The sequence below is a fragment of the Camelus ferus genome, chromosome 12 (genome assembly GCF_009834535.1).
Source record: "Camelus ferus isolate YT-003-E chromosome 12, BCGSAC_Cfer_1.0, whole genome shotgun sequence".
Lineage (NCBI taxonomy): Eukaryota > Metazoa > Chordata > Mammalia > Artiodactyla > Camelidae > Camelus > Camelus ferus.
In genome coordinates, this window is record NC_045707.1 from 27,831,851 (window position 1) to 27,850,281 (window position 18,431).

The 18,431-nt window shown below is 36.6% G+C and overlaps 1 protein-coding gene across 1 annotated transcript in view; it reads left to right on the forward strand.

Moving 5' to 3' along the window:
* Nucleotides 1-18,431, forward strand: part of ADAMTS20 (ADAM metallopeptidase with thrombospondin type 1 motif 20) — a 134,050-nt gene that overhangs the window by 95,327 nt on the left and 20,292 nt on the right. The window contains exons 29-31 of the mRNA XM_032493279.1: nucleotides 7,753-7,920; nucleotides 16,926-17,099; nucleotides 17,178-17,348. Coding sequence (XP_032349170.1) covers nucleotides 7,753-7,920; nucleotides 16,926-17,099; nucleotides 17,178-17,348 — 513 coding nt within the window. The remainder of the gene's footprint in view (nucleotides 1-7,752; nucleotides 7,921-16,925; nucleotides 17,100-17,177; nucleotides 17,349-18,431) is intronic.

Below are 18,431 nucleotides of genomic sequence, written 5' to 3' on the forward strand. Positions count from 1 at the left end.
TGTTTTACTTCTATAATTATTTAGGAACTCAATTTAAGATAGTATTCCACCACTGCAGGGAATGCCCTCAGTTACAAAGTAGTTGTGTAGAACTCATAGCTAAGATTTTTCTATAGTGAGGATTTTTTCTTAGATGTGTAGTTATCATTGGCTTCCTGAAATTTCGAAAACCATGCTGTTCCTGAGGTTGAGATTTGGCCTGTTTTTGTTTGTTTGTTTAGCTTCTTCATTTTATTTAGAGAATGTTACACTTTTAAAAAATCAGAAAGAAAAAATTAAATATACATATCCATGGATACACTGTAGCGTTTTATTCTACAGAATATCTAGGTTCTGGTCTGTTTTGACCTGAAACTGTATCATTTCCCTTTGTAAAATGTCATTTCAAAGATAAAGCCTTTGTTTCCTAAGAGTGTTATAAAGACATTTATCATAATCATCAAAACACCACTTTAAAAAAATTCTCTAGCAAAATAGCTATAATCAAAAACTTTCCATGAAAAATTTGTCATTTAAATTTGCTACAGAAGCATACAACAGTTTAGTTTTGAAAAGATCAAAACAAAAATAGATAATACATGTTCTTAAAGTGAGAAATTTATTGATACTTTAGGAATTGCCACTTAAGACTAAGAAAACCACAATTAATCCTCTCAGATCATTTTCAAGAGAGAGACTTCAAATCACTGATTGTGTTTTAGCTATTATGATACATTTGCGTTTAATTCAAAACCAGTCTGTTTTATTCATTGTAAATTGATGCTTCTTATTCAGTTGCACTTGTTTTGATGGAAATGATTTCTGGTTCGTAATGAGAAAGTGTATTTGGATTTAGATTCATAATATGTAATGATTGCATTTCTGTGAGTTTAGCTCTCCTAAAACAAAAGGACTGGGCAAACCCTTTTGTCACTTGGTAGCAGGTGTTCCTTGGTTGTCTGAGGAAATTAGCTAATGCCTGCCATACAGAGTGCAATCAGGTAGACATGACATCTAGTCACCTGGTTGTGTGAGCTTCTACATTTTCAACAGATGACTGTGGACCATGCTGTCAGGAAACAGAGATGATGTGACATGGAGAGCGAAAGTAAAAATTTGTTTCTTCATCAGATTGCTTGATGACTTAAGGATTGTGTTTCGAAAAACAATCAGACAAGTCCCCAAATCTTGAAAAGCAAAGTGAAATTGATTAATAGTAACTCACTTATTTTAATTCAGTTTTGTGTTTTCTTGTTAGTCATTTTTTTGGATAACAACAACATTGGAAGACTAAAATTAAGTCAAATGACCGAGGGAGAAAAATTATGACTATTGTATCTACTTCTAATTCATTTATTTATTTCAGAAAGCTCAAAAAACTAAATGCCACAGTTTTTAACCATTCCTGAAATAATTTGTGAAAAAAGCATATTGAATAAACTGGAGTGAAATGTTTACAATAGTTTTCTCAAATTTTGAAATATGTTTACTTTTAGATATTTTCCTTATCAAAAAATAAAGAGAAATGTTAAGGGAACTGTGGATTTATTGTTAAAAGTTACTTCTAGTTCTGATTAATTGACCTTGGATGACCAACTGACCTCTGCTCACTTTAAACTGCAGGGTCATTGCCTAATTTACTGATGGAAGGTCCATTTAGAGAACTGGAAATTATTTAGGCTATGTATCAAATCAATTAGAAAATTTTAAATTAAAAACCAAGAATCTATATGAATGGTTAAGTTTTTCTTTAAAATTTGTGCTTTCACTAACTGGTTGCTTATCTTGATAGTCATAAAAATATGTCATAAAAATACTTACAGTTGATGTTAGGTCTCTTTTCTCATTTTAAGTGTTTCTAATACTAATTGTCTAATATAAGGTGTCAGATATTAATTTTAATACTTATTCTTGGAGTAATTTAGCTAAAGTTTACATGAGGACTTAGAAAGAAAAATATATGCCTTCATCCATAGATGACGCTGTGCAGTAGCAAGTGACATAGGCATTTCTAGTCAAACTTACAGCCTAGCTACTTTTCTAGTCAAACTTAACTAAAATCGATCCCATTAATTCTTACTCTTAACTTTGACTTCACTTATTATTTAGTGGACCAAATGCTAGATTCTTTTCTTCTTCTTCTTCTCCTCCTCCTCCTCCCCTCCACCCTCCCCTCCCCTCCACCCTCCCCTCCCCTCCCTCCCCTCCACCCTCCCCTCCCCTCCCTCCCCCCTCCCCCTCTTCTTCTTCTTCTTCTTCTTCTTCTTCTTCTTCTTCTTCTTCTTCTTCTTCTTCTTCTTCTTCTTCTTCTTCTTCTTCTTCTTCTTCTTCTTCTTCTTCTTCTTCTTCTTCTTCTTCTTCTTCATTTTCAAATAGCTAATAAAGGAGCTTTCTAGCTAAAATTAAGGGTGATCATTCTTCCTATGTAAAGTAACCATTAAATTTAAAACATACCATCTAAAACCAGTTCGTGTGCTGCCAATGGAATAGCTATTATTTTAGAAGAACCATGGTTCATGGTGCACTGGAATTATTTCTTACTTTGAGAAGAAGAAAGGTTCATACTACATTAAATTAAGAACAAGTGATTCTGGGTTCGTTCAGTTTTTCATGATTTCCTACAATATATCTGTTCCCAGTAGAATGTATAGTTTAGCAGAGAAAAGAGACATGGGACATGACTTCATATCGAGGTACAAAGACTCTGAAAGGGCCACACCTCGTCTGGTCTGGGTTGGGCATCAGATACCTTACATCAGGGAAGGCGGTTTTGCAGAGGGAATGAGATTGAAAACTCAGTATGATGTAGAGGTGAAATGGAAGAAAGGTGTTGGGGTTGGAGGAAATCACATGTGCAAACGTCCTGAGCTGGGAATGAGCAGAGTGTTTTCCAGGAAACAATACTCTCTCTCTCTGGCATCTTCCTATTGTCTTTTATGTTATGGGAGACATTTTCAAACTTGTCCTTCATGTAGCCAGAATTATGTTCTGCTGGATTCTTTTTGTTCTTTATTAATTTTAATTTTTTTTATGTTTTGCTATAGCATTATAAATTCTTCAGAGTTTTCCAAATTTGGCCATTTCCCTTATTTAAAAAATCCCTTTCTCCAAACCTTGACCCAGACATCGCTATGAAATAGGTATTCTTTTACCAATATTACATATGAAAAGTAGAGGTTGAGTGAGATTATGTAAATCCCCTATAGTTACCCAGCTTGGAGTCTATAAAAGGCAATTTATGCAGGACAAAAGTAACTAGTACACTTTTCAGGGCTATTGTGTTGCTAATTAGGGTACCTACTAATCTCCCAATATCAGCACATTCCCTATTGCCAGAGAGAAAAGAGACCAAGATCATGATAATAGTTTATGAGAGTCACACACACACACACACACACACACACATGCAGACCCCAAGGTTTCCATTTCCTAGAACTGGAGCTAAATAAACTTTCTTGTTTATTTTATTTTGTTTTGCAATTTAAGCTTCTAGAATTAAATTAATAAACAAGTTTCTGACAAATTGTCAATTCATTCATTCTTCCACAGCATCCCTAATATGTAAACAAGCAAAGCGATAATCCTCACCTCAAATATCAGAGGTAATCTTATTCTGTAATTATGTACAACTTCACTTTAAAAACAGGAATAGATGTGTTCCAATGTTAATCCTGTTCGCATAGACTAGTTAATTCCAACTCTCCATCTTGGGACTGAATGTGTCAACTAACCTGCACAATTCTGGATATTCTATTGCATTTTTAGAGCTTGTAAATCCTGTATTTATTTCAGATGCCTTGTTTTCCTTAAATAGGCATGTGTCTTCACCTAATTGATAGAAATAGTCAATAGAGGTTATTTGTATTTAATGTCATCACTTCTGAAATTGTTTGCATTTCAGAGCTACTGATAGCTACCGCTCCTTTGTAGTCATGAAAAAAATCTCACAAAGAGTTAAGACAGTCAACAAAGGATGCCAGAGGTGATTTTTAAAGAAAAAAAATTTGGGTAAGGATGCTGGAAATGAATTATGCAGTGTTAATAGAACTTCAAGGGAATAGCATGGTATCAGGAATGTAAAATAGAGAAAAACAACCCCCTCCCCCAAATTGCTGGGGTTCCAGAGAAAAGAATTGCCATGTTTAGGTCTTTCTACCAGTTGAGCTACTTTGTGGAAACTTTACAATTCAGAATGTACTGTGATTTGAGAGGAGCAGTGTAACATTTCACTAGTTATTTACCTTACACCCGCCTCCTTCCAACTAAAACATAATTCGTTGCATAATATATTCTTTTTCACTTAAATCCCCACATGGAATTCATCAGACATGATAAAATAATGTACTTATTCCTGTTTAGATCTTGGGGGAAGAGAATGTAAAAGTGTAACCAAAGCATAATTTATTTTGCGATTCTTTGATTTTTTTACTGTTTGTCTATCTTTCCTAAAGGACTTTGAGTTTAATAACCAATAAATATATTCCATGGAATTTAAGATGTTTTAATAAATTATCTTAGGGCTTAATAAAAACAAGCAAGAATTGCTTGCACCAAGGATCAGCATCAATTTATAATCTGATATTTATTGTACCTGTCACTTTGTGGGTGATATGGTGATCTAAATGGTCCTGGACCTCCAAAAGGCTGGATAGATAAAGCATGTGACAAAAATAGGAAATGATGGAGTGCTAAAAACAGAGGGAGACAGAAGAATTCAGAGAAATTAAAGATTGATTTATATTCACCCTAGACATGGGGTTGAATTAGAGCTTTAAGAATAACTACTATTTAGAAAGTACCAGGGGAGGTAATTAGTTGAGGTAAAAGGATACAGTATGAATTAGGCTCTGTTGTTGAGTGACTATGTCAGATTAAAGAGAAAGTAATTATATTATGCCTAAGTAGAGCAAAGGTTGCGTGTTGAAAAGTAACAGAATGTAAAGTTGGAAATGTTGGCTGACGTTTGGTGGATCAAGAAAGCAGGTAAGAGTCTTAAGTTTTGGTTTACTATTAGAGACACCAGAAATCCATTGTCAGTCCCTGAGCAAAAATAAAAAAGCAGTGTTTAAAATTAGGTTTAACAATTGTCTTGGTTACGGGTTAGAATAACAAAGAAGAGAAAGAATCAAAGATGACTTTGAGTTAGAGTAGGAGACACTATCCAGTTTTGTGAAGAACAGTCTTAACTTTGGTGGTGGACCACAATGTCCAAGTTGACGTTTCACTCATGGATGTTAGTTACAGAGAAAATGTAGTGTTGAATTCTAAAATAGAATCTTTAATGTCTCTATTATTTTCTTTTTTTGAGGGTTAGCGGAGGTAGTTAGGTTTGTTTGTTTGTTTGTTTAATTTTTTTAATAGAGGCACTGGGGATTGAACCCAGGACCTCAGGCATGCTAGGCATGCACACCACCACTGAGTTACACCTTCCCCCTCTAATGTCTCCTCTTATGCTACACAGTTTTGTAAATGAATTGGTCATTCTTATCAGAAACATCAACAATTTACTGCATGTTTACTATGTGATTCTTAGACTCTTGGCGCTGATAAAAGAACTATGAGGTTTTTGCAAGACAGAGACACATGGGCAATGTTTAGATAAGGCATATCAATCAAATTTATAGGATCATCCATCTTTGTAAATCAGCAAAGCTACATCTTCAAGACTGAGTTTAAATATCACGTCTCCTTGAGCACTTACCAAATATCCCGTAAAGAAATGGCTATTTTTCATGAATTTCTTAATTCAATCATAATTTTATTTCATTATTTTTATTATTTTGGATGGTTTTAAGTGTCTTGTAGTGTTTTTATTCTGGTCTTTATTGGATTTAATAGTATTTAAGATGTACTCTGGCATTATTCATTTAATAGGTGGTATGTATTATTTAGATTTTTAGCACATTGAGGATAAACTGAGGACAAAGGAAAAAGATGTTTAATGTATCTCTATTTATATGCTACCGTTGGTATACGGTAGAAACTCAGTTATAGTCATAAAATAAATAAAATAGTAAGTATTTCCCCATCTTCCATAAGTACTAGTGTGCTATATCATGAACAGTCACAGTATTGATTACTTTTTCAATGGGACTATCAGGGAGAGTAATGAATGCTCTTTTGTTCAAAAGGTCACAATTTTTTAAAATTAAAGTTAGAAAAAATAATATGCACTTGAGAAAAGCATTCTTCTATGAGTGAACATGTACGTATACTCCCTGATAATAGATGTCTAGTACTTGATAGTGTGTGATGTTTTAGTATAAAATATGTTGTACTTTTTGAAAAATAAACAATGAAGTCAAGAAATAGGCAGGGAAGTGCCCAAGATAAGTGGCCTGGAGGAGTAGCCCATAAAGGTGGATCCAAAAGAGAAGGTTAATAGTGGGAAAGCGTGTATACATACTACAAGTTTTGAAGATCCATTAGCAATTTGCACAGAATTAAATATGTCCTAAGTCATAACTAAGAATGTAAGTGTTAACGGGAAGAGAACATCTCAGATACGGTAATAAGTCTTAATAATCAAGGCACCAACTTAAACTGGTTACCTACACAAATGGGATATAGTATTGCAGATAATATAAAAAGGTAAATTATCCCCCAACTATTAATTTTTTAAATTTAAAATATTTTAGGCATCTAATAGTCTATATTAGATGGTCTAACAGTCTTTGAACTCATAATATACATAAAACCCATAATATATTATCTAATGGTCTCACAACTCAGTATATGTTTCTAAATGAAACCATATGTGAGCAGCTGTCTCAGAGGAATGAGATGAGTTGTCTGGAATCCATGTCTTCTTAGCTTGACTTTTCCCTGGTACATAGATTCATGCTGAAAATTGTCAGCATCCTGAGACTCTACGAAGGAAAATGGTAGCAGAGGAAAGTTGCTATTTACTGAGGATGCTCCATGGGTAGCAAGACTGGATTAGACATTTCATATTCTTTATCTCCTGTTACTCTTCATAATGAACCTGTAATATTGGTGTAATTATCTTATAAATGGAGAAACCGAGGCTTGGACGGGGAGGAAATACGCCTAAAGTCCCTGCTAGGAAGTGGCAGACCTGGTATTCACTCAGTGCCGGGGTCCAAGCCCTTTCCTCTACTCAGCACTGGCCTCACTCATAAAATGGTAACTCGTTGAAAAATGAAGTCAAATCATTGTTTTACTTACATCTTTACAGAGATTTTAGTTAGTTCGTTTTTTACTAAATATTTTGGAGGGTTGGTGATGGAGGGATACAGTTTTCAGATTGATGCCAAAGCCAAACCAGAACTGAATTGCACATTTAAAAAATCAGTTTTCTGCTTTTTCAATCATAGTTTCCCACATGGAGAGATCTTTGTATTTTTTAAAACATCCAAAACACACTCTGCAGTGTGCCAAGGCGTATGGGGTTAAAAATAGTATAGGTGGTGACCATACACAATTGAAAGCAAGTTTTATTGGACTACAGGTGACAAAGGAAGTTAACTTCAAATAGTCTTTACCCTTAAAAGAACTAAAGCATTTATGCACCAGGAGAGTACTTGGTATCTGGTAACAATCAATACTTTTTAAATAGAATAAATGGGCACCTCATGATATCAACATCAATTGAGGGTCCAGGACGGATTGGTAAATTTAAAATTATCTCATGAGAAGTATATCTTGATGAAAATATCAAAGCAATGATGTTTTGATTGCCTCATTTTACACATCTTGTGGATAAATTAATCCAGATAAAATGAATCAAGTGCATTCATATTTATTTTCCAGTGCTCAGCCTCTTGTGGTAAAGGTTTAAAGTACCGTGAAGTGCTTTGCATTGACCAATTCCATGGGAAATTAGAAGAAAAATATTGCGGTCATCTACAGAAACCTCGAACTCATAAAGCTTGTAGATCTGTCAGATGCCCTTCATGGAAAGCCAATAGATGGAAGGAGGTATGTAACGTGTTTTATGATTATATATGCATTTTTTGCATTAAAAAGAAAATCTGAATTCATTTTGTATGCTTTAAATAACCTTGAAAGTTTTACTCCACTAAATGTGTTTTATTCCATTACACATTTTTTTTTGTGCTATGCTCTGAATTAATACTGCACAGTGTTAACACGTTTGCTAAGTTCATAGTTTAGTAACAAATTAGTCCTTTGATTTTTTTTTGTGTGTGTGTGCCTGTAAACTTTACAAGAGATTCTGTTACTGAATGCTAAGGAGGCTACTGATGATTATAATATTACTCCAGGTGGTCTAACAGTAAAATATATGTGATGAGGTATTTAGTAACTGCCTTGTTTCCACACCGAAGTCTTGGATTTGAGCTAAGGTTGCAAGTTGGAAAAGGGACTGGTAAGTTTCAGACAGATGGTAATTGGAGATGGTTAGAGTTAGGGACGTGACAGAACACGGGAGCCTGGGCTGGTCTAAGGTCGGAGTGGACACACTTGGAAAGACTCAGCAGCAATGAAGCTGACACATTGATTAGAGCAAGGCTAAGAGATCAGTTTACAAAAAAAAAAAAGGGCGATTGATACTTGCCCTGACATACTCAGGGAAGTGAGCTCAAAATCTAAACTAGGGGATCCATCTTTTGCTGGTGGAACTTCCTTGTCTCTGTCTGATGTCGGAGCTCTGTCTGTTAGGAAAATAGGGGTTCAGACGGGAGCTCAAAGTGGGGTTCTCCTGGACCACTAAGTTTTTATCATTCACTCCATGAGATGTGAGCCTTGGTGCAGGGCACCAACTTTAAAAGCGACAGTGTCAGTGTGCCATTGGTTTTGAATAAAAAGCTACCATATTCAGTGGGCATCTCAGGTTTCTGTGTAGACGAGGCAGCCTTGTCAAGTGTTAGGGTGCTGAGAATTGTGGTTAATGTTTAACTGAAACCTGGGGGCAAATATATCCCTGCTTTTCATCTCAAAATAAAAATCAACTTCTTTTTTAGTGGATTTTTTATCTTGTTGATGTTTCTTGTGTTTAGTTTCAGATACTTTTTTGGTTTTGATTTTGCAAAAAGTGATTTAAATATTTTCATCATTGCTTCATATAATATGGAGGTGGGATGGGGAAAAATCACTCAGCTAATCTTATTATGCAGAAATTGTTCAAATAAATGCAGGATGTTAAGGCTATCTGTTGGTAGGATTAGGTTTGCCATTTTATTTTTATAAATATATATTTTTCTGAGTGTGTCTGAGTCCAAGAGTGGGCAAAAAAATTTTTCTTTGGACTAATCTATAAAGATTTGTGAAAGTCTGCATTACCAACTTGTTGAATTCATGATATCCTGCCTTAAGGCACCAATTGTAAACCTTCATTTTTCTAAAATAAATTAATTGAAAACAAAATATGTTTGTGTGCGTGTGTGTGTGTGTGTGGTGTGTGTCTGTGTGTGTGTGTGTGTGTGTGTGTGTGTATTTGCTTCTATGTTGAATTTTGGTAAAGTAAATAGATTTATTCTTCGTGGTTTAGCAGAGGACATGATTTAAAAGTTTTCCATTAACCTGCTTTATTTAGTGAATGCCATTACTACCTAGTTAAGTTGTTCAAGAAAGAAGCACTGGGTCCATTCTGTGTCCTTGTTCCTTGACCCCCAGTTAGTCACTCCCTGGCTTCTCTCAATTCTCCCATCCAAGTAACTCTTGATTGTCCATGGCAACCATCCCAGTCTAGTTCTTCATCATCTGTTTCCAGGTGTACGAGGGCCTCCCTGCACATATTATTACTTGCATATGGGGTGAGCTCGAGAAGAAATCATGTTATTGTGTCCCTTAATTCTTCTATGACTTATCATTGTATTTAGGAGGTAAGTCTAAAGCCTAACCCAGGCCTATTTCTTCAGCATTAATTCTGGCCACAGGACCTTCAAGACAATGGACGTCTTGTTCACTAAGCACCCAGCTTAGTATCTAGCTAAACACATCTTACTTTGCATACTGTGATTTAGTTGCAAAACTAAAGACCTACCATTTCTTAATCTATATCTTTATCATACTGTGGTTTTGCTTGAAGTGGGGGTTTGCCTTACTTTATCTGGACTAAGATGTGGCAGAATAATGGCAAAGTAGCTCTCCCCGAGAGGCGGAGACAGGCTACAGGCACTGAACGCAGCACACGGCAGAGTCCTTCAATCCTGACCTCGGCAGGAGCTGTGGGGGGGGGCTAGTCGTGGACGTGGGAGAGACTCGGCTTTTTGGACACACGCTTCCCTGTTGATCCTGGGGTTTCTTTTGCTGCCTTGCAGCTGATGTGATTGCTGGTCACGAGGGACACTTTCTGACCCTTGACCTCCATCCCCGCCACAGTGAATCGACCATCAGTGCTAACAGCTTAGCCTTGGCTTACTACCAACTATGGAATTATATAAGATTCACTAAGGGAACGTATCACAGGGGTTTCTAAGATACAGATACGAATTTGTAAAAAGTATAAAAGACAGAGATGCTTTTGTACAGAGTCTGCTTTCTTCTCTTTGAGTCGGTTTTCCTCGTCATAGACATTAGCTTCATACACCCACACAGTCCCCCAGTCTCTTCCAGACACAAATGACCACTTGTGAAGTCGCTGGCTTTTGATTTATTCTATAGAAACTACCCACATGCAGTTAACAATTGCAGGCTGTCACTGCACTGCATATAATCATATATTCAGCGGAAGTGTAATTTCAGGGGTAGTTACGAGATAATCACTGGTTGCTACTTTGCTCTGACTGCATAAACTGTAATGTTGCTTTAATATACTCACGCGCTATAAAATAATTTCATTTTATTACTGTTTTACATTGTACCGCAAATGGAGAGTCTCACCTGGCAAACTGTGACCACAGAGATGCTGCGGCGAGTTTTGAAGCAACACTCTTAATTTTGTATTTGATATAATTTGTTCAATGAAAAGATTTCATCATGTGTTTTAATGACTGCTGCTAAACAGGAACAGATATGCATATGTAGGGACCTTTGTCCTCTGGGTGTAGATGGACACCTTTGGAGGCAAAATAAATACTAAAATCATTTAAAAAGAAAAAAAGAGTCCCAGGGGAGGGCTTAGCTCAGTGATAGAGCGCATGCTGAGCACACATGAGGTCCTAGGTTCAATCCCCAGCACCTCCACTAAATAAATAAGTAAATAAATAAACCTAATTACCACCCCCCAAAAAGAAATTTTAAAAAGGAAAAGAAAAAAGTGTCATCCTTTCCTTTCTGGACCGAGAACTTTTTTGTTTGTTTTTACTTAATTTTGCGTTTATGTATTTGGGAATACCAGCTTCACCTATAAATTCACATTTTTAAGGCTAACATGGTGTTAGATTCCTCATTGTCTCATGTCCCCTCTACTCAGTTTAGTGTGGTCTTTATGCTCAAAAGAAAAAACACATCTAGAATTCTCACCTCCCCTCGATCATAGCAAACCTGCAGGATCACTTAGAAAGATACCTAAAGAATCTCACGTGACCCTATTGACTGGAGCCAAGTGGCAGCTGCCAGTTTCTCGGTTCCCTTCTCAGGGGCCCATCATTTTCTTTCTAATATTTTAAGATCAGAGCTGGAAACAAAGGTGATGAGAATTCCAAAAATCTCACAAATCTATGGGCTCGTGCCCGTCTTTCTCAAAGTCCCTAACCTGAAAAAAATTGGGGGTCGGGGGAACTATATGCTAAAGGTGGGCATGCTTAAGTGATTTTGTATTCCTGTAATTCCATATTTTCTGTATTTCCAAAATACATAAATATATAAATCTGTATTTCCATATTTTAAAAATTCTGATGTGTACATATATGTCTTCTATAATCTAAAAAAGATAGTAAATCTTAAGGTCCCACAAGTCCTGACCAAGAACCCAGCACCTCTTCATCTTAATAGCCAAGTTAAGTGAAGTTTCCTCCAGGAAGACAGGCTGGAGCCCAGGGTCAGGCAGGAAGGATGTCTTTTCGCTTGGAGCTGGGTAAACTCTGCTTCTGCATCCTTTCTAGCTGGTGCCAGCAATACTGTTTTATGCATTTCTATGCTGCCTGTTAACTCTTTTCCTTTGTCCTCTTTTTTTGAGACTTAAGATGCTCTGTTTTTGAGTGGACTGAGACGACTAACATGCTTTGGTTTGAGACCCATGTTGAGAAACTTTTCAAGGCAGAAATAATTGCATCTCTTTAAGTAAAGTGAAACAGTGGGGATAGGAAGGAAGCAGCCAGGGACACTCACTTCCTGACACTGGGGGAGAGACCTCTGCGTTCTTCACAACCGTGGGCATTATTCATCATTCAGATGAGGAAACTGCAGCTTAAAGGCGTTTGATCGCTTGTGCTGATCTCAGGCCAGGAAGTGGGGTAGAGGTGAGGTGAGCACCTGAACTCTGGTTTATCAGAGCTTTCCCTTCTGCAGTTACCATCAGAATTATTTTATTGTTATCATCATACATGAACTCATCTTTTAAAAAAAATTATCCATGTTCCCTAATTTATACACTGCTCTTTTTTAAGGGGGCGGGGTCATCAGGTTTTTATTTATTTATTTTGATGGAGGGACTGGGGATTGAACCCAGGGCCTCGTGCATGCTAAGCACACACTCTACCACTGAGCTAAATCCTCCCACTACACGAACTCATCTTTATACTTCCTTAGCCACGTATCACCCCTCTTACAGGGCACCTAAAATCAGTCATTGCAGACTGTCACTGCACTGCAAACAGCAATGCATTCAACAGAAATGTAATTTCTATGTTGTGTTGAGTTCGTTGCAGGCTTCTTTATGTATAAAAAAGTCTGTTGCATAAATTTAAGATAGATAAAGATTTTACACATCGTAGGAAAATAGTGGAGGCTTTAATTGATCATGTATTAAATATGGTGTAGTCACTTAAATCACTAGTAACATATTAGGCTACATTAATAGATAAAGAGTGTTCAAATCTTTGTACTAATAGATTCTGGTCAGATTTTTGGAGTAGTACCCATTCTGGGACCCAGACTTGACAAGTCTTGACCAATTACCAAATCCTCGAGAATAGTCTTGACAAATGACCAAATCCCCAGAGAAGCACAATCAAATTGTGATAACTATTCTACATCAGTTCCATTATCTTCTGCTGTTGCAAGTAGGAAAAGCCCTGATTATTAGTGGCTTAAACTCAATGACATTTATTCTTTACATAACAAAACCAGAAGGTCACTGGTTTTACATTTGATTCAGTAGCTCCACAATGTCTGCCTACTGGATTGGCATTTTTGCAACTCTGTTGATCAGCTCCTAATGGTCACAAAATAGCTGCCACTGTTCCAGACCTCACACCTTTGTACTTTCTCACATGATAGTAAGTATATATTTGTTCTCTGTTAGTAAGGAGGACAGATTCTGGGCAGTGAGTAAAAATTTATGGAATAATATTTCAACTCAATATAGGAGAGTATCTGCTAACTTCAGAGTCATCCAAAACTGAAATGATTGCTTTCAGGATATGGCTAGGGAAGTATGGGTAGGTTTGATGTTCATTCATTCACCACTGCTATAAAATGGACTTCAGAATTGAAGAGGAATTGGGATTAGATATTCTGAAAGTCTTCTCTAATTCAAAATCCTCTGCTACAGCTACATTATTGATTCACTTAAAATAAACTATACTTACAAATATCTGACTATAATAACATCAAAACCTTAATCCATTAATAAGAAATCATAAAAAATGCATCAAAAGAGGGCTTTACTATTTGCATTTTAAGCAATTGTTTATTAAATAGCAGAGTAAATCAGTCTTAATGAACCCATTTTTCCAATGTACATTCTAACACTTCTCTGTCTCTGCTTTATAATAGCTAAAATGGCTACAATATCTGTGGATTGACTAAAATTTATGATCTCCATTTCCACTGTCAAGTCTTTGAAGTGCTAGTCTATGCAGTGTTATAGTATCTTTATGTATATATAGGAATTTGATTTTTCCTGTCTCAAATAATTAAGCAGTGGTGGTTAGTTGGTGCATGCCAATCAATTATTTGTGTAATACTTGTAATGATAGCCTCTCATTGCCTTCATATTAATTACCTGGATTTTTTAAGAAAGATAAAATTTAACATGCCTTTACATAAATACATGTTTCTGTAAAGCTGTTAAATAAGGGTGCAGATTTTGGAGTTAGAGATGTACCCTGGGAGGTCATTCTAATAAGTCCCTGGAAGTGAGAGTGGGTGCATAGTTTCACAGCATCGAGGACAGTGAAAGGAGCTGACTGGGCAAAGGCAATGAGTTCTGCTTTGGGAATGTTGGATTTGAGGTGCCTTGGATATATCTTTGCAGAAAAACACACGGACATTCTTGTGAATACATGAAAAATCCCGGTAAATACATGAAAATATAAAGGGAGAGCTCAGAATTATGATCAAGGCTGGAGGGAACAGATTTAGAAACCGTGGGTACCTGGGAGAAATTGCTCAGAGAGGACGCAGGGGTGTAAAAAGAAGCAAGTAATAGACAGAAGCCAGGGAGACGCTAACATTGTAAAGGCTGAGCAGAGGAAATAGTTAAGGACTCCAAGAAGGAGCAAGGTAAGAAGAGGAGAGTCCCTGCAACCAGAGGGGGATTCATCAGAGAAGTCAAAACACTCAACAGGAGGATGCCAGTGATGCTGAACATGTCAGCGAGATTAACTAAGAAAAGACGTGAAGTTTTTATTGCATTTGGCAGCAAGGGGTTATTGATGACATCAGGCCAAGAATTATTTCTTTTAAGTGATGAATTCTCTTCTCTGCTCAAATCTTAAATCACATCAATTGACTCTTTTGTACTCTTATCTCTAAAAAAGCCTGAAAAACAAAAGCTACTTGTGTTCTTCCAAGCAGTGGTCCAAGGTTTCTGTTTGTTTGTTTGTTTGTTTGCCTTTAGGGTGAGGTTCACAATAGTAGCTACCCATAGTCTCAACTGGATTCTTCTAAATGCCTACTATGGTCAAAGGGCCAATAAACCACTGTGGATTATTGAACTATAGAAAATCGTATTTGTCCGACAGAATTTCCTGCTAAGGGGGAGGGTATCACTCAGTGGTAGAGTGCATGCTTAGCATGCATTAAGTCCTGGGTTCAATCCCCAGTCCCTCCAATCAAAAAAAAAAAAAAAAAAAAAAAAAAAAAAAAGACTTTCCTGCTAAGCTGTGTTTTCTGAATCTTTTTTTTCAGGAATTTGTTTTTTTAGGTTTAGAGGTAGGGAATTTTCCAAATCTAGTTTATATTTCTGAAATTATTCCTGGAAAATGAAAAAGGAGCCTTATTTTATAGGCTAAACGTTTCCATGAGAGGTTCAGATAAGCTGACCTCCATCCTGACATCTCAGTCTGAGTAATATTGTGCCCTGCACACAGTACCCTGTAAATTATTATTGTGTCCGCACAAAAGAGCCACGCCTTTTTTGTGAAAACATTCAAGGGGTGGCCAAATTTAATTGCTTAAGCAGAAAATAAGGGTAAATAAAAGTAAGCTGGGTAGAGGTGTATAAGTTCTTCATAAGTTAAAAAATATATAAAAATTCTTTTTAATTCCCTGGTTGTCGCTTATACACACAAGAAAAAAAACTAAATTTGAAAGTAGCTTTCAAGTAAAAATGCTGTAAGAGGAACGCGAGTCTACCAGGTGAACTAAGTTCTTAACTTTTGTGGGCTTTCATTTCTTTTTCTGATTCATGGTAAAACTATATTCTGCAGATAAATATTTATTGTTAGGGAAAAAAGAAATTAGTTATTCTGGGATTCCTGCAGAAATAGACACCTCAGTGAAAAACCCGAATTTTTACCCTTATGTCACAGTTGGGAACAGAGATGAGGTTCCACATAACACTTAGTATGACCTCCAATCCCTTCTGGAATAACAAAGAGTCTCAAAGCCAAGCTCACGAACGAAATAAATACCCCAAGACATTCTCCACACTTGATTAATGCTGGCATCACAGCTCTTGGTTGTGGTCAAGCTCTGTTGTTTTATGACCCGGCCTTGTAGAGCTGAAAAAGCCCTGAGACTTTGCCCGGTCCTTCTCTATCCCCGGGAGGCAGCGCAGTGAGAGTTCATTATGCTGTACATCAGAAACTGACACATTGTAACTGACTATACTTCAATTAAATAATTAATTAATCAATTTAAAAATTAATCAACTTTAATTAATGAATCGATTTGAAAATTGATTTATTAATTAAAAAAAAGAAGTGAGCTTAAACCTGCTTCTCCACTGACTCGAGGTAGCAGCTCAGGTCAGGCAAGTAACTTAACATCTCTGAGTCTCAGCCCCGGGACCTCCTTTGTAGAACTGCCGTCAGGAATAAATGCATGGGACGTGTTCTATGAAATTTTACAAGTAACACGGGATCTTCTTTGTACAGAGAAGAAAAACAAGACCTGGAAAGGTTAAGACAGGCTTGTCTAAGTAAACTGTAGGCTTATGCCATCAGTTTCCCCAAACACTTGTCCTTTGAAATATAATCATGAGTCAACAAATGAGCAATTATTTGGATCCCCAAGCTGTAGTAGGTACTGAAGGCATAAAGATGACTATAACCCAAACGTGGAAATTACTGTTTCTTTGAGGGAGATTATGCATACAGCATAAGCATTTAAGTAATTTTTAAAAGCAATGTAGTAGTAGAATGGTTTGATTGTGTGGTCAGTTTTATAGGTATTAGGTACGTTTAAATTAGAAGAGAGATTTATCAATTCAGACGGAGTATCTGGTCATAGTATTTTAAAGGCTTGAATAGGTACTGCAAAATAAAGAAAATCAATTTGTACATTTATGTACAGATGCTTCAGACCAGACAATATTGAAAATACGTCTTGAGTGTATTTTCTATCTAATGCATGATATAATAGCGGGCTATGCTGAGAAGAAACAAGAAAATATGCCATGGCTCTGTTTTGCTATTTTTACCTAATTTGATATTTGTTAGTTCATTATTCAAATCCTCTGGGCTTCTTTGTAGTGCTCTGTGACCTGTGGCTCTGGAGTTCAGCAAAGGGATGTGTACTGCCAACTGAGAGGCATTGGTCGCGTGGCAGAAGAAAAGTGTGATGGGTCCATGCGGCCTGATTTTCAGAGACAGTGTTGGCGTCAGGACTGCCTGCAGTACCAGTGGGTGGCAGGAGAGTGGCCAGATGTGAGTACTGACCAGTAAACTCTCAAAGACAACTCTTCAGTAAAAGAATGTGTTCTCATTTTGCCCTTGCATTGCTAGTGTTCAACATCGTGTAAGAAAAGGGAGATGCATCGGCAAGTGATTTGCATGGATGCCCAAAACACTCGTGTGAATGACAGTTTCTGTGATCCTTCAACCAGGCCTCCTTCAATTAAAAAGTGCAGAAATCCTCCCTGCAAGTATATTGTGGTAACAGGAGACTCCTCACAGGTAAGGCAAAGAAGGTCGTTGAGAATTTTCCCTCCTGGAAAATGTAACTGAGTCTCACATTTGACCCAGTGGAAACTTGGTCTGCATTTGAATATGGGAGCATAGAGTGGCGTGCTTATCAATCTAAGGAATAAAACCGCTGACCGTAGTTGGTGCAAATAAAATAACAGTACCCTGGATGTTAACCTCCAGTACAGTTCTGAGGTGTCAGGTGGTGACAACTGTGAAACCAACCACCAGGATCAGTTTGGCATCTCACCCTGCATAGTTCGCTGCTTTAAAAAATGTTTTTCTTCCAGTTTTATTGAGCTGTAACTGACATACAGCACTGTATAAGTTTGAGGTGTACAGCATGACTTGACTTGCAAATGTCATGATCTGATTATCACAGTAAGTTTAGTGAACACCCATCATCTCTATAGGATACAAAATGAAAGAAATAGATACATTTTTTTCCTAGCGATGAAAACTCTTAGGATTTACTCTCAACAACTTTCCTATACAACGTACAGCAGTGTAAATTACATTTGTCATGTTGTACATTACATCCCTAGTCCTTATTTAGCTTATAACTTGAACTTTTGACTGCCTTTTTCAAAACAGCTTTATTAAGGTATAATTGACATACAGTAAACTGTGCATATTTAACGTCTACAGCTTGAGCAGTTTTGATGTACTTATACACCCATAAAACCATGACCACATTCGAAACAGAGAGCAGCTCCATCACCTCCCAGAATTTCCTTATCAGACTTTGTAATTTCTCCCCCTGCTCCCTCCTCCACCTCATACGCAACCTAATTTGTTTTTCATATTAATAATCTGTCCCTATATTAGTTTGCATTTTTAGAGTGTTGAATATATGGAATAATACAGTATATACTGTTTTTGAGATTCAGTCAGGTTGTAGTATGTATCAATAGTTTATCATTTTTCACTGTTGAATAATATTCTGCTATATGAATATCTTTAAGTCTGCTAGTCTTTTCTTCTGTGATGTCTGATTTTCCATTAATCCCCATTAATTCTACTTTTTTTAATCTCAGTGTAATCTTCATCTTTAAAAGTTTGATTTCAGCTTTT